Source organism: Rhinichthys klamathensis, unplaced genomic scaffold, assembly GCF_029890125.1.
Source record: "Rhinichthys klamathensis goyatoka isolate OS25496 unplaced genomic scaffold, OSU_Roscu_1.1 h1tg000196l_1, whole genome shotgun sequence".
In the NCBI taxonomy this organism is placed as follows: domain Eukaryota; kingdom Metazoa; phylum Chordata; class Actinopteri; order Cypriniformes; family Leuciscidae; genus Rhinichthys; species Rhinichthys klamathensis.
In genome coordinates, this window is record NW_026606722.1 from 5604002 (window position 1) to 5626501 (window position 22500).

The 22500-nt window shown below is 40.9% G+C and overlaps 2 protein-coding genes across 5 annotated transcripts in view; one reads left to right on the forward strand and one right to left on the reverse strand.

Moving 5' to 3' along the window:
* Positions 1-22500, forward strand: part of ralgps2 (Ral GEF with PH domain and SH3 binding motif 2) — a 225813-nt gene that overhangs the window by 182344 nt on the left and 20969 nt on the right. The window lies entirely within an intron of this gene.
* angptl1a (angiopoietin-like 1a) lies at positions 4917-21730 on the reverse strand. Of its 2 annotated transcripts, none has more exons than XM_056262754.1 (5): positions 21390-21730; positions 11098-11988; positions 7001-7194; positions 5752-6022; positions 4917-5364 (listed from the first exon to the last, which is right to left on the reverse strand). In XM_056262754.1, exons 2-5 carry the CDS (start codon positions 11885-11887, stop codon positions 5177-5179), a joined length of 1443 nt encoding a protein of 480 aa, XP_056118729.1. In that variant the 5' UTR covers positions 11888-11988; positions 21390-21730; the 3' UTR covers positions 4917-5176. The 2 variants fall into 2 exon arrangements, with proteins under 2 accessions (XP_056118729.1, XP_056118728.1); XM_056262753.1 differs by having other exon boundaries at positions 21374-21730.

The window sequence follows — 22500 nt, forward strand, 5'->3', positions numbered from 1 at the left end:
ACTGTTAAGGGTAAGGGTGCTCCGATCAGGAATTTTGGAGTCGAACAGTATGTGCCGATACGATCACCGATACCGATCTATTTGAAGCATACTTTTAATCATGTAGAATTATTTATATGGATGCTCCAATCACAATTTTTACAGACATTCATTCAGGGCCTGAATTTCATTTTTGAAAATGGGGGGAATACCTAGAAAAATCTTTAGTTGAGGGCAGCCCTAATGTAAACGCCACACATTTACATCTAGTTACATACATATGCCATCTAGTTATAATTTATAATACTTGTCAAATTGTAACGATTAGCCTATGTTCAGTTTTTCACTGTTTCACGATTATGTTCAGTGTCATTTTCACTCTGTCAGATCCGTTCCTGTTTACCTGATTTCCTAGTTAGTTTCCTCGTTTATTAATGTTCGTTGTACGATTACTAACAGCAACCAAGCGTGACACATATATGTTTATTTAATAATTCATCACATTAATGTGTTGGTTATAAAGATTAAATTGTCTTCTTGAATTGTGAGTCATTTTGAGTAGGATATGAAGCTGGAGCCAGAGCTGGATGTGTCACAGGATCTAGTGAAGGTGCCTGGGTTGATGTTGTACAGTTCCAGCAAATTCATGGTAGTCTTCATCTGCATCTGCCACAACCTAGCACTCAGGACTGGCTTGCAAGATGTGTTGTCCCATGCAAATGATGTGCGTAATCTTCAGACTTCTTTTAGTGAGTCTGGTGCTAAAGCTCCACAGACTGTATAGAAGCGACCCTAACTCATTGTCGGTGATTCTCCCTTTGGTCTTCTCACTTCTGCTTTGGCAATCAGAGTCAGTGATTTGTGGTGTGTAATGAAAGCGCTCGGGTGAGGGGTGGGCTCTGAACACATCCAGACGGCTTTATCACAGTCTGAATGTGAGAAACTGGCTGGAAGGCTTTTGAGAGGAAGATGAGGTAAAGGATCGGGTCAGTGTCCAAATGGTTTGTGTGTTTTGTTATAACCGGATTTTTCTACTGAAAACACAGGATCAGATTGAAGCTTCCAGCTGGATGCACGTGTGTGTGTGTAGACTGAGTCTGTGAGCCTTGTGAATATTCACTGATCTAAACCATTGTCTGCTGTGTGTGTGCGCTTTGAGGATGGAAATGTCCCCCCAATTCTGATACAGCTTCCTATTGGCAACATCTGGCATGGTCTTCAATTGGAAAATTGAAAAAGTGAATTTTTTGGAGGGGTTTCTAAAAAGGTAATTGGTTTTCGATTAGTTTTTAGTATTCATAATTTGAATATATTAAGTGTAAGAGACATCTGTGGTCCTCATTTAAGTAAACGTGTGTGTGTGTGTGTGTGTGTGTGTGTGTGTGTGTGTGTGTGTGTGTGTGTGTGTGTGTGTGTGTGTGTGTGTGTGTGTGTGTAATTTGACCTTCCTGTTCCTGGCTAAACGGTTGTAATATCTTTCCAGTGGAGCTGACAGGTGCTCAGTTTTACCACTGGCCACCAGACAACCACAGCGCACACACATTGTGTTTTCATGTTTTATGGGGACTTTCCATAGACATAATGATTTTTATTCTGTACAAACTGTATATTCTACCCCCTTACACTAACCCTACCCCTAAACATACCCATCACAGAAAACTTTTAGCATTTTTACATTTTTAAGAATTTTTTTTGTTGTAATTTCGTTATGCGTTTTTGTCATTTTTGTTGGTGTTTAATTTTAAGTATTACTTTTTAGGTTTATTTATTTATTTATTTCAGTTTTAGTTTGTATTTATTTCCAGTTAGTAATTTTAGTGCTTCAACTTAAACTTATTTCAGTTGCCAAGACGACATTTCTCATTTTCATTTAGTTTAATCTGTTTAGGTTTTATTTTAGCTTCATTAAAACAAGTGTTTTTATAGTTTTAGTCTGATTTGGATCAAACCGATTCATGATTTCAGATTAATTTAGTAAAGAATGACTTCTGGGACACGTGAATCGCCCTGCATGACATTTCTGAAGCTAAGAGCACGTGACACGCCAAAACTTACATTTACCACTTTTTTTTTTCTTTTTTTTTTTACCACAAATCATCACGGTTGATGATTTTATTGACCGTCAGCCTCTGTATTCACCAAAACAAAATTACATTCTGATGGAGACTGCACTTGTTGTCTAATGGCGCTTTTCCACTGCATGGTACAGCACGGTTCGGTACGGCACGCTTTGGCGCTTTTCCACTGCATGGTACGGCACGGTTCGGTACGGCACGCTTTGGCGCTTTTCCACTGCATGGTACGGCACGGTTCGGTATGGCACGCTTTGGCGCTTTTCCACTGCATGGTACGGCACGGTTCGGTACGGCACGCTTTGGCACTTTTCCACTGCATGGTACGGTACGACTCGGTACGGCACGCTTTAAATGGTACCACCTCTGTTGAGGTTCCAAGCTTGAAGAAAAAAGAAAGAAAGAAAACTTCCAAAAAAGAAATGGCTGAATCATGGTCAGTGGACGAAGTGTAAACGTTCCTCTCGTTGGTTGCCGAGGAGCGGATAAACTATAACGATCAGACTATAATCCCACCCACTTTGAAGCGGTACTAACTGCAGTGGAAAAGCGAACCGAGCCGTGCCGTGCTGAGGCGAGTCGTACCACGCAGTGGAAAAGCGAGCCGAACCGTGCCGCGCCGAACCGTACTGAGCCGTACCGAGCCGTACCAGCAGTGGAAAAGCGCCATAAGCGTGAGTATTTACTCTCATGTGCCACGTGCAGGATACTGTGAAAGCCTGTGATTGGTGTCCCGTGAGGAGATGCATGCTGGGAAACAGACAGAAGAGTGCAGGCCGCTCGCAGAACTTCATCTGCCAGTGTCTCTCTCTCCTCTCTTAAGTGTGTGTGTGTCCGTGTTCTCCCGATAGAATTTGATGCTTGGCTGTGAGTGATCCAGGACGGTTTGAAAGATAGTCCCGCTGGGGAAACCGGGAACAGGGAGGCATAACTTTTATGAAATACACTTTTGTGGGGCTGTAACCTAAGCACTTTATATGGAAGGAATGTCTTGCTCTTTTGTCTCCATCTCTCTCTCCCTCCCTCTGGATCCCTCTTTTTCTCTCTCTCTCCTCTCGGTCTCGGTCTCTCTCGCCTCCATTCGTGACTGGACGGCTGAAATGTGTTTTTCATTGTCTCTATGTGCTGTAGTCCTCCCATTTTCACATGTCTGCATACTTTTGACATGAAATCTCTGTTTCTGAACACTCTCGCACACACACTCCTGCTCATACTGCAGAAAAGTCAATGGTGTACCGGTAATTGAAAAGCCAGCTGTGACTCCATATACAGTATACTGTACGAAAAAATGGTTCACTCAGACTTTTGGACGCTGTTTTATTCAGTGTTGCAGCGTTAAGAGTGGATTCAGAGATCATTTAAACAAAAATGCATTTCATTTCATTCTTACCAAAATTATATCCGGGCATAAGTGTGTCCGTCCCCCTGTCGATGGAGTAAATCATTTTGTGTGTTTTATAAGGGAAGTCTAGCATAAATTCGCCAAAGTTCAACGTTTTTTTTCTTTCTTTCTAGTTTGTGAGCCAGTAAGTGGTGTAACCAAATAATGAAGGTAGACCAAATGAAAAAGTCAACATGAAATCAAAATGGACCACATTTACTTACATAATTATCATTCATGGTCTTATTGTGACCAATTTATTGGTGCACATTATTTAATTGGTGCTAATTTTGCTATTTACTTCTGCTTTCACTTAGGTTGCAAAAACACTATGCAGAATTGCAATTCGAATTTTAAGAAGTAAAATTAATATGATTTGAAATTCAAAGAAATCCATATATTAGAACTACAAGTGTAGCTAGAAAATGAAGATTCATCAAGACAAACTTTGAATGATTGCTTGAATAAGCCTTGTCTGAAAGTTATAAGTCTAAAGGCCTTTTTAAGGGTTTTATACTTTATGTAATTAACTTTTGATCGATAAATTCCACTTCCTGTGAAGCATGACCAATTCACTTAAAATTTCAACTCATTAACTGAAAGGATGCCAATTCCAGAGTTCTGAATGCTTGCTCATAATACTCTGAAACGACTCTATCTCTCAGAGGCCACAAAAATAAGGCCACAAAAACAGTTGGATAATCTCAACCAACTGTTTTAACAAACTCATATTTGGTTTGGCTCCATTATGGTATTTAACGTCCACTTTTCACAGTCCAATCAACTCCCACTAAAATAAATCAAGTCGTTCCCTGTTTTTTTCTTGTTGAGTATCTTGTTTCACTTGAAAATATATTATGTTGTGGACGAAATAACATTGAATTTAAGATTTAGACATTGAAAAACGCATATTGATCGACCTCTAAGCTGGAAGTTGGGGGTCATGTCCCTTTCAATTTACATGGTGGTTACAACCCTGGATGCAATATTCTCTCTCTTTTGGTAAAAGTATACAAAAGTTTGTCAAAAGCACAATGGTACATCATAATCGGGGTTAAATAGATGATTGGAGGATTATAACTGTAATAAATACAGATCACTGATATATAAATAACAAATGAATACTGCGGATTGGAGGTGAGTCCTTAAATTAACTCTTACAAAAACAAACAACTATAAAACATGAAGTATATTTACAGACCAACATTACCCCCGAATGCAGACGGGGCCTGGTGAACAGTTCAGCCCAGTGCTAGTCCTGTTACAGACAAGCCTCCAAAGCAAGAGGCCAAAGATCTTTGATTAAAGCTTGCGATTGAGGCATTGAAGTCGTCAGTCCAAGCAATGAGGGAGAGTCAGAAGGAACAGACACCAATGAAGACATTGCAGTGGAGAAGAATGTAAGAAGTAAAACAGTAAAGGAAAAATTTAGGAGATGGAGAAGAGCAGGAGATCATGAAGTTGACCAAGTTGTCATCCGACTCTTTACGTCGTCTTCTCTGAATTTCGATGGACTGTTCAACAGACCAAAGGGCGTCAGTGTTCAAGTCTGGATAAACGCATGTCCTTTAACTCCTTTTCACGATTTGTAATGCTGTTGTTACCAATGACGACTATACTGTGTTATACATGTCAGTCCTCATAAACATAAATGTGTGATTATAAATAAGTGCTGAAGTGAGTTATGAGTACATTCAAGCAATTTAGACTCATGTGATATGAGGGTGAGGTCCTGGGGTGAACCTCAGTCTATTGGCCGGATCATCATGCGGACTGATTTGAGCGAGTAGAACCCGCCTCCATACTCCGCCCAGAAGATCCCATCTTGGAACTTGCTGCGATACACACCACCGGAGTACCACACGCCGTTCAGATTGGTTTGACCACACGCGTTGTACCACCAGCCGCCTTTGTGGAAATGAGCGCAGTTGCCTGTGATAGAAGAATATGGAGAAGAGAATGCAATAAGAATGACAACCCTTTTTCAAAGCTTTTGCTCATGTCAGAACCAATTCCAGACAACCCTTGTCAACTCGAGTACAGTTTCTTGGTGTGTCCCCGATAAAACGAATCAAGCATCATTGGCAATCAAATCTTTAGTGGGACATTATTAGCTTTGGAGCTGTCAGGGTCGTATGACATTTGGAATGATAATTAGAATGATCGCTTGACAAAACCGTGCCTGAAAGTTAAGAAAATGCCTTTTCAGGGTTTTATAAACCTTGCAGACAAATATCCAGTTATAATATATGCCTATGATTTAAAAAAAAAAAAGAATTATGCAATCGTACTGTTCTTAACTGGCTGTTAGCATCTGACCTGTAAAGGCGTCTTTATCCCGATCGAGCGTTGTGAAGGGTTTTCCATTGTGGCTTGTGAGGGAGTCTCCGGCATTGCCCTGGTAGGTGCCCAGTCTCAACCTGAAGGCCTCACTTTCAGACTCCAGATGGAAACTGCTGTACTCTGCATAGACCTTCTTCCCAACCCAGTCCTCCAGCTCCACCAGCAATTTGTAGTCCCCCTGCTTGGCTAGGTTATAGATGTTCTCCAAGCCCAGCCAGTGCTCTCCATCTATGTTCCCAAAGCCTTTCTGTGTGGGAGAAGAAGGGAGGAAATAAGAGAAACCGTAATAGAGACGGAGTATGTGAGAGAGAAGTTTGATCTTTTCTCCAATGGAAATAGTTAATCTAAGTCTTGAGTGCGCTTAGTGGATTTATGTGTGTTCCCCCGGCTGCGCAGTTATTTTACTTGTTTTCATTTCATTTGTGTCAGTGAGGAGGATTTGAGGTATTTTTCTGTACGAGGCCTTCAACTCTGGACTTACAATTCACTCATTTGGCAAGTAAACACTCGACTTTGACAAAACCGTTGAAGTCACACTCCCAAGCCAGACTTTGCAGGGAACTTGAGAGCTACTTTAGAAAGGCATAACTAGATTTTTCCACCGATTTCAGCAGTGTACAGGGGGAAAATGGACATTTTAGGGCCATTGCTCCTGGAAAGAGAATGAATTATGTTCTTTGGGTCTACAAGCCTCCTATATATCACAGCTATAGTTCTTTGGTTTCCCCAACTAAAGGTGAAATGTCTTTTCCTGTTCAGCACTAATGCTGTAGAAAACGTGTTGTGGAATACATAGCTTAGATGTTTTATTTCTTACCAATGATCTATTACCATGCACTAATATTATCAAACTTCTCAGCTGATATTGATATTAGTCTTTACTTATTTTCATGTAATGGTTGATAACCTAAATCCCTGATATAACAAATCTATATAACTGAAAATTCTTGAGAACTGAACTAGTAAATCACTAATGGGCCTTACTGGTAATCTCATCGCACATTCCATCTATCTCACACGTTCACTTACACGTACACACTCACATAACAGGGATGTGGAGCAGACACTGAGACTGTCTCCAGAGGTTGCCCTATTTCCCTGATTCTTATCAGATGTTTAGACTTTCTAAAGTTGAATAAAGAGTTAGGAAAAAAAGAGGACTTTACTGCTTATTCGTTTCTTAGTTTTTGCAGCATGCTCTGGTCTGTGTGTTCTGGGCCCTTACCTTGTAGTTCTCCCAGTTCCTGAAGAAGTTGACCGAGCCATCTTTCCTTCGCTGAAAAACGGTCCAGCCTCCATTGTCTAATTTATGTTCACACCAGGCCTGAATCAGTCTATCACTACCCTCTGTTTTCAACAGATACATCCCACTGGTGCTGTGCCCCGCCTGCCGCACCTGAAAACAGTCTCTGAACGGGCCTGAGGAAGACAAGGAGAAAAGTAAACTAGGTTTCTCATTTCAGTGTAATATCTGGACCAGTGCAGATACATTGATAGACCATTTGTATTCCCAACGTGACTTGCACATTCCTTCTAGCATGTAAATTAGTTCTGGTTCACTTGTGTATTCGCATTATTTTGTTGTAATATTATGCTTGTGTTGTGTATACTGTATACCTGATTAATCTCGTGCAGCTCAAGCGGGTCATCCCCAACATTGACTAATTGGAATATTTAAAATAATCATATTCTCTATAGATTTTTCTTATGTTGTTTTTTTCCTGTCATATTTTCATCATCAGCAGTATTTTAAATGAATATCGTCATGGTGCGCATGTCTCTTTTTTTTGTTATCTTTTTGTTAACTTTAAGTCCACACCGCAGCTATAACAATAATGTCACAGAGGAATAATAACATTGAAATCCCATTCGGAACTATTTTCATCATGCTGATGAACAATAAAAATATTTGACAGCCTATCAAACTTTGAACACCCAACTTTTAAAGGGCTTGAGCATTTAAAGAAACAGACCATGTAACTGCAACACATGCTTATAATAAACTGTTATCTGTTGGTGGGGATGATAATAGTTATTGCCCCTGTTGAAATGGGCCTTAACACTGTAAAAGGTACTGGCTGGTTCCGGTGCCTCTGTGTTTAGGTGGCTTTGATCGGGATTCGGACCTGAAATATTTTGGACACTTAATATAGAGGGCTCGAATCAGTTTAGGGAGTTTTCCTGACCATAGAGAGACACTGTTGTCTTAACTGAATGCTCTCCCTGGTCTCTGGACTCATCATTTCTGCCCTGGGATCTCCCAGCACTTCAGATTTGGCTGAAAGATAAATACCCTTCTTTGTCCTGATGAAGTTACCATGCCCAGACACCAGCTCAGTCCTTCTGCGACTCCCTCTTCCTTCGGTTATTTTCCGCTTATTTTTCTTTTTCCTCTATACTTGAGCTGAAGCTAAAATCATTATCAGTCATATAGGGGTGAGCCAGAGATGTAGAATGAGAGAGGAAGAAAGCGAGATTCCCCTTTGTAGAATGAGAGAGGAAGAAAGCGAGATTCTCCTTTGCCAAAGACCCTTTTGGGCGATATGGTTGGTGTGTTTTATAAGAGGAGTTTTCCTGTGTTGAGAGGAAGTTCTTCGGTAGCTCTTGCTGTGCTGAAACAGCTGTGTTAACCAGCCAGGTCCCAGTGTGGCCCTGACCGCCTGTCCATGAATGACAGCCATTGAGCTCATACAGACAGGCATTGTGCCGGCGGCTTCGAGCGGCAGGCATCGGCAGAGTGGGGGGAATGGGAGTTTTCTCTGCTTGGGTCCAAGAGGACCCTCAAACAGAACTGAGTCTTAGAGTCATCCAAAACTACTCTCTGAGCAGCTACTGTTTTTTTTACTGTTTTTAAACAGTAATGATACATCTTCATTGGCCAAAAAATAAAAAATTGTTCTGTACAACCCCAGAGGTTAGAAGAGTGTTTTGCTTTGGTCAGCTGCGGTTGTAATTCTCTGTGTTCTGAGGTGAAGTGGGCTATACTGAGCTGTCATTAGTGGTCAGTCACGAGAGAATCGGGCCCTATTGAGTTGCCTTGGCCGCATGAGAGCCTGGACTCTGGAGCCGTTGGCTTCAGGAACTTCGAGATTGTATCATTGTTTAAGTCTTTGGTTCAGACTGAAGATCTGCTGGATAAGCAGTAGAGATTGTTTATTGTGAAATGTGGGTATGTGAAAGAGACGGGAATTGGAGAGACCTACCACTGGAGGTTGTGTTTGTAAAGGTTTGATGGTTGTAATATGTATACACCTACTCAAGACTTTATCACTAAAGGCTGTAGCCCAAAATCACAATATCACACTTTCACGGGCTTGCATATTTGGCCTTACAAAGTATAAGTGCTTCTTTGGAGAATTGTAGATGTTTTCCATTGTGTTGAAGGATGTCATGAGGGGGAAATTTTCTTTTTTTCTCTTGGCTATGTTCCAAAACCAGGTGAGCTGCCCACCTAGATAGCGTTTTTAGGTGTCATATCTGTGCTCTCTATGTGAAGGCTAAAGGACGCTGCCATAAAAATACCTGGTTTTGGCCAAATTATAAGGCCGTATTGCAAACAATCCCAAATTACTTTTGTGACGATCTCTGTTGATTTTTTTTCTCTCTCTCTCTGAAATTGTGATCCAAGTTCAAGGAAAATGTTTATTATAAACATATTTCTATATTAGATTCAGTATATAAAAGTAAAGCTTGTTCTGAGTGTCATTAGCTTAGCAGCATGCTAATGTCAGCTGAAATTAGCTATAAGAATTAGCCGATTATCACTTAAGGAACACTTTTTCACATGTTTGAAAAAGCATTTTAAATCAGACATTTATGAGGTTCTGTTGTCTTAGAAGATAGCTCCCTATATAGGCTTTATACATCCAGGTAGCTCTTATGTTTTGGAGCAGGGCTGATGCCCTTGCGCTGGTAACTATACATGTCGCAAGCATGGGTTTACCTCTCTCAAGTTACAAATTTAATGAATTCCTTTGTGTGTGCAGTAAAGTTGTGTTTTATGGTTTTGCCTTTTACTGACAGTTACATGGCTGTAAAACCTGTCAAGCAGGGATGTAGTCTTGAAAGTGGCAGCATAAATGTCGACCTTATACTGCTAAGAAGGGCAGAAAGAGTGAGAGCAAACTCAGACAAACCTGCATTTCTGAGTGAATAAAATTAAATCCTTGCAAAATGTACATCTACTTAAGATGTAAAGCTGAGTGCTACACAGGTGTTTATGCCATTAAGCTTAGCTTAAAGTGCTGTAACAATGCAACAATGGCATGTCTGATTTATTTGTCTTGTACAGTAAAACGTCTTCAAGAACATCATTTTCAAGAATGGAAATATCATGTGTACTCTCAAAGTATGTATCTCTCTCTCTCTGTCTTTTAGTAGTCATAAATAATGGCAGCCGTGGTATACCTAGTGGGATGTGCTTGCTTACACTGGCACCCTTTTTTTTTCTCATTGTCTGTCTAATGCTTTGATTGAAGTATATAACAACAGCTTGGCCATTTTTTGTAGCACCTGTTTTCTTGGAACACATGGTCATGTAAATTGCTTTTAAGTTACAGAGGCGGCATAACTATCTTGCATGTGTGTGAAGAAGGGAAAATGTTTTGTTTTTTGTTTTTTTTTGCTGAGTAAGTGCTTGAAGACATCTTGTTGCTTTTATGTTGCATGTTCTTGTTCCTATGTGTATCTTCACTCCTCACTGGACAGATACATTTTGGTGCATTTATAGAGTAGACATACAGAAGCCCAGTCCAGCTTAGACTACCAGTTCCTCTACTTCACTCTCCTCTGACCCTCTTAAATCTACAGATTTTTCCAGGAGGCTAGTGTGAGTGCATGTTTTCACGTGTGCGCTCAGGAATCCATGAGCTCATATTTTGTTTTCATGGGCTGCCAGAGAGGATTCTGCAGGAGCAGAATAGAGGATTCTGTGATTTGTCTCAGTAACTTTTGGCATTACAGCAGTGCACTAGCTGTTCCTGGCTATGTGTTCATACTTTAGGAGGATGAGATCTCAATGCCACTCTCATTGGAAACATGTAGTCCCATCAGGGGTGAGCAACATCTTTAGTGGCACAGAAGTCCAATTTTTTATTTTAGGTTTCAGAAGGTTGGTCATAAGTGCCTCATTTGCAGCTACCTTTTGCAAAAATTTTCAGTGCCTACAATGATAATGGCTCCTGACTGCTACCCGACAATACACTAAGTCTTTTTTTGACTCTGTGGTAAGATTGTGAAACACGTGGCTTGACTTATCAAGAGCTTCCAGAATTCGATCACGTATTTCAAGTGATTTTTTTCTCCCTGTCCCTTGTCACTTACCATCTGAAGTGAGGGTGCCCTGTGGGGGTGGTGGGATTCCCAGCGGGTCGGGCGTTGGGGTGTCCATTCGTGATCCTCTAGGAAATGCTCGGTTGTTGTTGTCTCTCTGAATCTCATTGGTGAAGCGGTTGTTGTTGGCCGGAATACTCTCCGGTACCACCTGAACCAGCGGAGGCACGGCTGGCAGATCTTGACGTCCATATCCACGGAGACAGCGCTCCTCCAGGGCAGCGATGAGCACCGATTGGTTATTGACTGTGGCAGCAAGGCCTGCGAAACGCAGCTCCAACTCTTTGTAACGGGAGGCCAGTCGGAGCATCTCCGTGGTGACGTTCAATATGCGGTTCTCCAGCTGCGCCAGTTCTAGGGAGTTGTCCCTCTTGCGGATGATTTCATGAAGCAGCTGCATGTAGAGCTGTGTCACTCTGGAATTCATGTTACGAGACTCTTTGCGAAGAAGCTTCATCTCATTTACCAAGTTCCCATCCACGTCTGCCACTAGTTGCAGCATTTCAATCTCCCGTCGCTGCTTGGAAAGGACCTCCCGCACATCAGCAATGTCCATACGTGTCACCCGGTCTTTGTCTGGTTCAGGTCCAGTAGCAGAGGCGCAGATCGGGCCTGTGATCTTCTGCTGGGGCATCAGGAAAGTGTAGGAGCATTTCTTGGAGTCATCGGCAGGTGCTCGCCGTTGTCGAGATTGCATTAGTTCATTTCCTGAGTGGCACTTGCTGAGCAAGCAGATGGAGAGGCAGAGAATAATGCCCATGCACCATGTTACACATCTCATGGTTGCTTCTGTTATCACCTCACCTACTTTTTGTTTGCTTTTTTCTTCTGTTTACTCTTCTCTTCCTCAACCGCCGGACAGTGGTAAATCCAATTATTCACCTGTAAAGAGAGAGAAAATCAGCCGCCAATCAGCAATCTTGCACATCGTCAAGTTACCTTTAAAACTTTTGTTTTGTCATACACATGCTATAGTAAGATTTTTGCATAAAATTGTACTGTTCTAGACACATCGACAAGGCCGGGGTATTTTTGTTTCTTTCAATGTTTTAATGGAATGCTGCCATGAAAAGTATGTGTATTAGCAGTTCTGCATGTTGTACAACCTTTACTCCTTCTGTTCTCACAGGCACCCTGGTGCTATTCAGTCTTGTCTCAGACACTTAAATCAAACACACATTGAATGCTTCTTATCCTCCACTAACACATGCCCATATCCAGATGTTTCACATCCCTTGCTAACAGATCATCACTCCTCTGATGTCATCACCATGGCATTTTGTACACAAAACCCATCTTCAGTGTGGACTATAACCATTCTCCCACCCTTGTAACTCCTGCTCTGTAACTTACTACCCCCTTCTCTACAGGGTTCAGTGGATCACATTCCTAGGTGCTCTTACATCCTGCTGTGTATCCCACTTTAAAGAGTTCAGTATTTAACAATCTCCCACTCTGCGCATCCCAGCATGTCTTCAGTCTTCAGTCTTTGGCATAGCAGTACTCTCCGGGAGCTGCGTTAGGCTCCTATAATCCCAGTATCACCTTTCCCTCCATGCTGAGCTCTGCTTTTCATCAACACCTAGATGTGCTCGCTCCGGGTTCCCCTCCCTGTTTATACAGACACACATTTTTCAGTCAGCAATTCTGCCATCTGAGCTGTTGCGTCTGAGGTGTCTGCAGATCCAATACAGTTCCACATACAAGGTGAAACTGTCTCTCCAACATCAGCTCCTCTGGAACACAGTATTGTCTCTCTAAGAATGTTGCTGACATTTTAATTTGAATGAGAGTTATATAAGAGTGTTACTATGACCCATAAGCACAACATTTGATATTGGAACATTTTGGAATCTGTGAATCGGTTTCTTGTCCGAAAGAACCAGACTTTTTAATGCCAATCGGGCCCTTATATACTGTAGGCTGTAAGCAGTTTCCCTTTCCTTTACTTGTTAAACTGAACCAGGTCAGTGGCCTCTATAGAGTTTTTATTCTGCTCTCTTCCTCAGTTGCTTTATTTTATAACTTTGTTTAATATAACTTTTTATTTTGTTTGCTTGAAGGCTCTACCGTCTGGTTCTAACTGAATGTAGTCAGTAATCTTAAGCTAACCTATGCTTAGGGGTGGGTTTCAAAACGGCTGGCTCTGTCTTTCAAAGCATAAAGTGAAATGAAAGCCACAGCCGAACGCAGCCTAATCGGCTCTGAAATAATCATACACGCTGGAGCAATTTGACACTGCAGGATACAGACTTTGAGAAGCATGATGTGTGGAGTGAAGAGATTAGAAAGTGAGAATTGTGTAAGACAAGGTTTTAAGGAAAAGTCTGGGCTATAGTGGAGAAAGTGGGTCACATACATAATCGTCCTTTTGGCTGGTCTGCCAAACAAGACACCTGGCCTTGAACCTGACTTCATGGGAAAAGAAGATCTTGTGCTGTCCAGAAACCTGATGATTTGTCTCCATTTGTGTCTGTCTTCATTTTCATCACTTTCTCTCACTCTCTGCTTCAGGGACCTGACTTACTCAACCTAATTATCTCTAACTATCAATGGACACTAAGTCAACTGGATTCCCTCCTGTCATTTTTCACAATCACACAGGAAAAACAATTCAAAATATTTTGTCTTGGGCGTAGTAATGGGCAGCTAACATATCCAGAACAGATGTGAAAATGTCGGCCGATGCCAAAACCGAACAATTCAGGACATAGTAGTTCAGATGCTAACCTGAGGGATTGAGAGGAAAACTCTTGCCTTCTAATTTGCTTATTTTTCTCTCTCTCCCTTCAGCCATAAAACGGAGGGCTGCATTTGTCTCCATTATGCAGTCTCTTGACCTTTCACCGTCACTAATAAATAATAATAGACAGTTAAGGTATGTGATTGCTTGTGGGCTACACAAGATGTGCAATTCTGCTTTTGATTAACATAACATTTTTGTCTATCTCATTTAACTGGTTTTTAATTCCTGTAGCTTAGTTAGTAATGTGTTGCGCTACCAATGCCAAGGTCATGGGTTCGATTCCCAGGGACTTCGACTCCCACAATCTGTGTGTATTTTGACGTGTATATTTGACTTTCACGTTTGGAAAAGGCAAGAGTCTGCCAAATGAATAAATGTAAATATTAACATTTTTGTCAGTTGTTACAACAGTTTTCAGTATAAATGGTTTGCTCCTCTGAGCTGTCAGATTTCTCGCATTGTAGATTAGCACTCGCACTAGAGCTGTCAATAGCTAGGATAACCGGTTAACTAAGCTTAGGTTAATGTAATTAGTTTTTAAATGTGGATTTTGTCAACTTTGTTCTTGATTTGGTTGTAGCTTAGTACCACCACTGCTCTATGGTGATCCCAATGGCTCCCTATCCTTTCCCCACCCATCTGAGTAATACAGCTCCACACTCTATACAGTCTACTTACTGTTCCCAGGGTTCATTTCATCATCCTCTTTTAGCTTTGATGTGATGTATGGACAGCTGTGATCCTCTACTGTTCCAGCCAATTGGCTCTTCATGTGTTGTTAATAGCAATAATTCATAGAGCTTCCAGAATGGCTTCCAGACTGTTCTGATACCCTTGGGTTCCTCGGATGTTTTTACGAAGTCAGTATCACTGTTATGATGTCACCGACAAGTGTAGCACATGAACATTTAATCCGTGTTCTTGTTTTCATTGGGTTTGACTCTGCTAACATCAGTCATGCTGGTTGTCAAATACTAAATCCTAGCAGTTCCACTACATTAGAACTGGCAGAATTAGGGGTTGTTCACACTTTTTTTTTTTTGCATTTAAAACTTTGAGGCGCAGTACTGATCATTGGAAAGAACCAAGGATCTTGACATGCCATCTTAAAAATAAGGCGCTCATGAACGAGACACTGAAAAAGCAGCAAGACGTGCCGTTACAGTCAAAGACGTCAGCCCATTTTGCAGCTAAAAAGCTAAATCAAACTAGTTCTTTTTTCCAGCTGTGTTGGTTGTATTTCTTTGGAAATATGTACTAGAGAGCTGCATTGGGATTGAGTCCCGCCGGGACCCAACGCAAATCTTGTGGGAGCGGGAGGTTTGAACTTTGCTGCGGGCGGGAATGGGCGGCTAAAAAAAAAAAAAAAAAACGCACGGGAGCCTAAGCGTTTTAGATGTCCCCAATAGCCTAGCCAGGCTACTATTCATCTTCCTGATCAGTGCGTCAGAATACATGCAGGCCAGGGAAACGAAACAAACAACCCCATGAATCTCTTTAATAATAGCAATAAAAATACGTGTTTTTTCCTGCGGGACGGGAGAAGACACAAAATCAATGTATCTCTATTATTGTGTGGGAATAAATTCTCAGAGTTTTGCGGGTGCGGGCGGGAGTGGACATACATTTTACGGGAGCGGGCGGGAGTGTAACACATACGTTGCGGGAGCGGGCGGTAATGGTCAGAAATTCGGCGAGCGGGATGAAGAAAACAGTCCCGCGCATGGCTCTAATATGTACTAATGGATGTCTTTGACATTGCAATGTATCTTACAACTTTATCAGCGTCTCACACCATCAGTGCCTATGTTAAAACGTGTCAAATTAAAAGTTGAACTTTTAAAAGTACATCTTGATACCACTGCGATCTGTTCCATTGTGCTCTGTCTTACTCATTCTGGTCGCAATAACGCATACTGTGTGAACAACCCTATGGAATATCATTATGGAAACTGCTGTACAAACAAAACTCGGTTAAACAGGGTCCCTGGGTTCATTTTATAGTTCATCACAGAAATCATCTTTTCCTCAGTCCTGTTTTTGTCTCAGTTATCCATCTTACAAATACCCAGAAGAAGGGTATTTGCCTGGACACATTTGTTTTAGTAATAAAGTCTCACTTATTCCATATTTTTACAGAGTGCTGCCAAAATCCTTTATTCCTCAAGAGTATTTTTTTGTAAAGCTCAGCTTAGAGAGAGGGATAGCTACTGAGTTTTGTTTATACTTGCGTCTTGGAAGTCAGCTTTGCCAATTCTCTCTCACACTCTCTTTTTACTGTCCCGTCTTTGTTATTTATACTTGATCACCATCTATTCTAATGTACTCAATGTCTTTACAGTGAGTGTCATTTGTAATTCCAGCATGTAGAGCTGAAGAGTCCAGCATGGCACCCTCTTGTCTGGCCTTGTTAACAACACTCCATAGGGTTGATGCTGACATCAGCATCTGCTCTGTTGCGTTTATGGCTTTGGCTTTATAAGAACATTCTGAATACGCATGTAGACGATGAAAAAGCTCTTTCAAAAGCCAAACTATTCGTGGTCGATTCATCTAATCATCTATTCAGTTACTTGTGGATAATTTCACAATGGCAAACGCTGCTTTCTGGCTGGTCTGCTTGTATGCGATGTGCTTTGGTGGGCCACCAGGAGCTGTTTTTCCTTGGCTGTGCTTAGGGTTGGATCTGAGCTACAGTTGTTAGCTTATTCCCTTTCTCTTCACTTAGCGCCCAGCTCCTCGTTTCAGCCTGTGGTGTCTGGCATGACATTATTGACTTCCTCTGAAGTGAGTAAAAGAGTTTGAGCTCTTGTTTTTGTGGGATTTATGCCCAAGTGTCTTTGATTTCTGGTCAGCTGTTTCGAGTCAAAATTTGATTGGGCAGTTGAGAGCTGTTTAAACGGTTAACTAGAAAACAGCGGGTAATATAAGGTGTTTTGTTAAGGGTGTTTGTACTCTTGTTGAGAAAGCTTTGATATGGGACCATAAAGTCCCGTATTTTTCTTGCAAAGTTTATTAGTCAGAAAGCGGAGTGTCAGTTTGAACAGTTTTATGTGACAAAAGGTTATTGCTGGAAAGTTTAGACAAGGATACGTAGCATCTTAAAACGCTGTGTTCCTTGGAGAAGGTGGTGAGGAAAAATGTAGAGAAATACTTATAAAGATTTTTATTTGATTTGTAAAGCAAATAAGTCCCAAGACAAACATAATGGTTTGTAATGCAGCATGCTGTAACTGATGTTACCTAAATCTCTAATCACGTTCCAGGGTTAGTTGCAGTTTACATCCTAATGAATGTAGCTGTTTGTACAAGATGGCCAATTTTAAGTTTATATGATTAGTCACTAAACTATGAAAGAAATAAGATCTGAGCTAGTCAACCCAACAACTAGCTCCATAAAATTTTAAGAGACGAGTCTGGGGTTCCATGACTCAACAAGATGTTACATTTAAACACTGCAGTTACTTTGACAGTATAGTGGTCCACAACAATCCCCGGCTCTGACCAACAGTTTTTGAGATATTGTAAAGAGACTCTTAAAAGCTAATCTCAGAAGCCAGACAACGCTAACCCTACCTTGCTCATCTCATTAGCCATTGCTGCCGTTTTACCACATGCATTTACACACAAACACATACATTATTTTGGTAGTTAAATAGAATTTATCTGTTTTCCTTGAAAGAGTGTTTCTTTTGAAAAATATATTTAAGAATTCCACATCTGGCTGTCAGACTTTCCCAAGATGACGGCAGCCAGTCCAGTAAACACGTAGACGCACTTCAAAAAATATTCCATAATGAGAAAGCAAGGAAGAAAAGAAAGAAAGGAGAAGAAAAGAGAAACAACTTGAGTGATGGGCAGGAGGGAATGACAGAGGGACAAATGAGGGACCGTACTGAATTTGTTAGGATGCATGAGGCAGCACTGTTGGAAACAGAAGCTTTGAGAGTAAACAGAAGAGAATTCTCGTTCTGCTGTTGTTCATGAAATTCGTTATATTGGAACAACACTAGAGAACGATGTTTCGATCACGTTTGTCATTATGGTAGTATTTTTTAGCATGGCTCGACATTTTAAAAGATCAGAAAACCAGGATGTGTCAACATATGATACGCTCTTGTTCAATCAGGAGACGACTCTGATAAAATTAGCAAGATTGGAAGAGAACGTAAGAGCAAGGGAGGAGGAAAAAGACTTCATAGGAGATTGGAAAACATGCCCCAAGTTGCAGTTTTTAACTCCATCCCAAGGAGTGTAGAAGGAAATGAGTGCTGGCAGAATGAAGACCAACAGGGCATGATGTAGTGAATTTATGAAGTGAGATCTGGGCATGTGGGAACTTTAATTGAGTTTGGAGCCCACAGCTAAAGAAAAGAGAGAGCAGGAAAAAGAAGCAAGCCTCTCCTAGAGAATGCAGCTTTTCACCGAACGTGGTTTGGAAGGCTCAGACCTTGGTCCTGATCACCACCCACAAGCCCTTTTTAAAGCCTCTCAGAAGCTTCATTCTGCTCAAAACTTGCTTATATTGTGGGAACATGCGAGTCATGAGAGACAGAGCAGAACGTTTTCTCCAGTTTGCTTGCACAAAGCTAAATCAGGCTTAAGGGATGATCACACTGAAAACGTTGACAAAACAGCTAGAAAGTCAATAATTTTCAGTAAATCAATGACAAATAATAATGTTGAAAAATAATAGGCTTAAAACGCATGGTTAAAGTTCGTAGGTTAATACTCATTGTATTTGCTTCCACATTGTTTTGAAAATGTTTCATAACATTTTAAAGAAAAGTTGATATTCAATCACTAAAATGTGGTGTAACCAGCAAGTAAAAAGTAATAGCAGATTTTCCCTAAACCTTGAATGCATGTAAGTGTACAAAATATTATTGTTTTTGAAAGGTTACACCACATGACATTTCATTTCATAAAAAAAAGTCAAGTGATCTAATATTTTAAGACACTTATTGACATTCTTGCCTGCATGTTGGTTGCACCACATGACTTAATTTTAATTTTGAAACTAAAAAACATGCTCATCATGGAATTGTGGTAAAGTTATTTATTGCATGATGTAATTGTATTTTTGAATGAATTGATAAGCCAAATTAGCATCAGGTCGTTGACCCCTAGTTGGACACAGCAGTCAAGTTTCCTTCAAATCTTACGATTTGGCAAATTGGCAATTAAATTTTATTCCCAAATCTTTAAATCACTCTCATGTTTAGCTTGGATTTTTTATTGGGCTCTGTTTTAGTACGGTGAGTAAGATTGCAGCAGTTGCAGATGAAAGTGTGGGCCATTCCAGGCTTAGATTTTAAGAGAATGTCATATTTGGAAAAATTGTCTGAGACAGAGTAGATTGTGGCTGCTAAAATGACAGACAACCGAGGAAGAAGGAAGCCTGAAATCTGGAAGCCGTGTGTATATCTGCAAAGGGTCCAATTCATCTCCACATGTTTCTAATTACCTTAGTGCTGCAGATGAGAACAAGCAATGCTTGTATTTTTCTTTTTTAACTTGTTGAAAGGAAGACGATAAACGGAACACTTTCTAAGAGAGAAGTGTTGGCTCTTATCTGTTATGTGCAAGGGTGTATTAAAATTCATCTTACTACTTTTTCTTCATCTCATCATCATTTTTTTGTGCAATTAATTCTGCCCAGACCACATTAAAACCTTGTTTTATTGGTATATTTAGGTGTGCTTTATATTATTGGACAGTTTTTAAGAACTTTTAAGATTAAAGTTTGAAACTTGACTGCTGGAATGTGGGCACATTCTAATATTTCCTTCATGAAATGCAAATCTAGAATCAGTTTTGCTGCCTGAAGTTCTCTGACAAAATATGATGCGGCTTTAAAATTCATATGGGTTGTATTTGTTGTTTTTAGATTAATGATTAATTAAAATGAATAAATAACAGCCCCAATGTGTATCTGTATCAGTTTAAAGAGGCTCACGACATGCGAGCATCACGGATGCGATTCATCACCAGCACCCACAGGAATTGACCATTTAAATCTGAACAATGGCAGTCTTTGGCATCACATTCTACTGTCACCCCTTCAGTTAAAATATTTAATACGTTTACCCATTTCAGCATCTCTCTACAGTTTAACGAAATGCTAGGAAATAATGTCGTGTGTCTTTTAGTGTGAAAGACAGAACATTTAAGAAGTTTCACATGTGCTACAGGTGAACCATGTGCCAACACTTCAGCACAGAATGTTCTCTGAAGAGTAATGACATGAAACTTCGTCCAAGAGCAGCGGCTTTTTCTGTGAGCGGATTTTAGTTAGCTTTATGACTCTCAGAGGAAACATACGTTTTTCTAACCTTTCACATTTTAGCCATTTGGTTTGCTTTCACTATTACGGTCATCTGCATAATGTGTGTACACAGGACATATTCGTGCATCACATCTCACTGTTTTTATTGCACCACGTTACATGACACACTAAGCAAAAAACTAGTTAAACACGATAAGACCACTGCATTCTTTTTCTTTCTGTACGTAAGATTATGTCCTCTTCATCTTTATTTACAACATTTGGTTTTGTTCAAATTGACGTCTACTGGTGCTGTTCCTTGCGTGGCTGACGGCAGCAGGGCATTATTGATAATGGTGCTACAACACACACTAGGTTTGTGATTAGCCTTCAGAATGCCCAGTGTCAAGTCAGAGAGGTGTGTGTGCGCAACGAGAGAAGGTAGACGTTTCTACATGAGGAAGTGGTTAGTGTAAAACGACCTTCTGTCTTGGTAGGTTTGTTTTCCTTAACTAATTTTTTTTTTTATGAATAGAGTCCCTTATCCCCTACAAACAGTACATAGCTACTCAGTTAATCATATTTCCAAGAGCTTCAGCCAGAGGAACCATGAGGAGCACCAGGCAACCAAGAAACATCTACAACATGCTACAATACAATCCTCAAACCAAAATAAGACGGAATCCACAAAATACAGCCTTTACAGTACAAGAAAAGCCACAAGACACAAGCCTCAGAGTAGCCGGCAATGTACAGTTGAAATCTCTGTGAGAGTATCAGTCTCAAAGCATGCTGAGAGAGCAGCTCTTAACCAAGCAAACAAACACACCCATCCAGATGCATTCGCCCCCCAATGCATGACCTCGAAGTGGACCAGAAAACACCAAGAGTCAAACCCATCTCTTTTTTCTGAAAAGCAAACAAACAGAATAAGAGGCGAAATTCTGGGTAATTCTCTGCCTTTGATGTTTGTCCTACTTCCCTGCTCTTGATTATGAAGAAAGACAAAAGTAATCCAATGCAAACTCTCGGAACGACCCTATGACCAGACCGCTTGGCCCACCCGTACCCTGGCTGAGCGCACAGGTCAGTAAATTGAGGAATTCATTCAGAAAAACAAAAAATGTACAGGTAGAGGCCTGTTCCAAACAAAAATGAAGGTAAACTTCCAGCTGCTGACAGAGTGAGGGATGAAAATTGAAATATTAGAGAAAATGTATGTAAAAAAAAACAAGTGAGTGAAGAACTTTTACCCAGGTGTCTTCTGACCTTTATTGCTGTCTGTTTTCTGTTGAGATCCTTGTGGTTCACCGGTCCTTGGTGTCTTCCGTGATTCCTTATTCTCCCAGTGGCTCTCTAAAAGTCCTTAAAGTTGCACACATCTCTTTTATCCAAGGATATTAAGGACTCCCCCTCAAAGCTCCCGTGGTTTTGGATCCCCAGTGCCCAGGACGCTGCTCAGCCTAGTAGCGAGCTCCTGTCCGAGGGTTCACGGGATCTGGGGCAGTGCGCTCTGGAACCCTTCAGCTACTTTCTGGAGACTCTCGGACAGCAACTCAACAGTTTTTCACGAAGGATGAGGGAGGGGGTAGATGGAGGGGATTGGGGCATGTTTTTTTTCCCTCTTCCTTTTCTCCTTCTCTTTTTTTGGAGGGAAGAGCCTAACTCCTCCTCTGATGTAACGGGTGCTGAAATAGAGACAGAATGACTCGACCCCTTCTAAAGTTTCACCTCCCGTCAAACCTCTCATTCTTCAGGGAAGGAGGAGGAGGGGACAGCAAGCGGTGGACAGGGATCTCTCTGAACTCAGGGAGAATAGGCTTGCGGTCTGTGGAGACGGAGAGGACTGCTTTCGCTTACAGCCCAGCAGCACAGGACTCCACTGATTTCTTCCTGTGGTCTTGCTAAACGCACATGCTTTCAGGAGTCCTGAGAGGATGGCACACGTTGAATAGATAATGATCTACCCACGCATGTCTCTCAGATGTTTGTTTAAAATGGAAGGAGGAAACTGAGGATCATTTGGACAGTGTGGAGCATGTGTTTGAACAATCTGTCCAATGAGACCAGAATGTCCTTCCCTTGTTTCCTTGTATGAATTTACAGTAGTGCTGTTTGCGTGCAGTCACGACTGTTTGTGTGTTTGACTCTTGTCTGATCTTCAGAAAGATCTTTATAGGGATGTTTCACTCATAGATGAAAATTCACGATTTGCTCACCATCATGTTGTTCCAAAATTGTATGACTGACGGACTTCAGTGGGACTTAAAGGACGATATTTTAAAGAATGTCTTTTGTTTTTTGACCATACAGTGTCAAGCCATTGACTTTCTTTGTATTAACAAAAAATAATTGAAATATTCTCTAAAACAATCTTTTA

Coding starts and splice junctions, on each gene's coding strand:
- angptl1a (XM_056262754.1), bottom strand. CDS start 11,887: ATGAGATGTGTAACATGGTGCATGGGCATTATTCTCTGCCTCTCCATC. Junction 7,195..11,097: donor GGGCACCCTCACTTCAGATG/GTAAGTGACAAG, acceptor TGTCTTCCTCAG/GCCCGTTCAGAGACTGTTTT. Junction 5,365..5,751: donor GGATAAAGACGCCTTTACAG/GTCAGATGCTAA, acceptor CTTCTATCACAG/GCAACTGCGCTCATTTCCAC.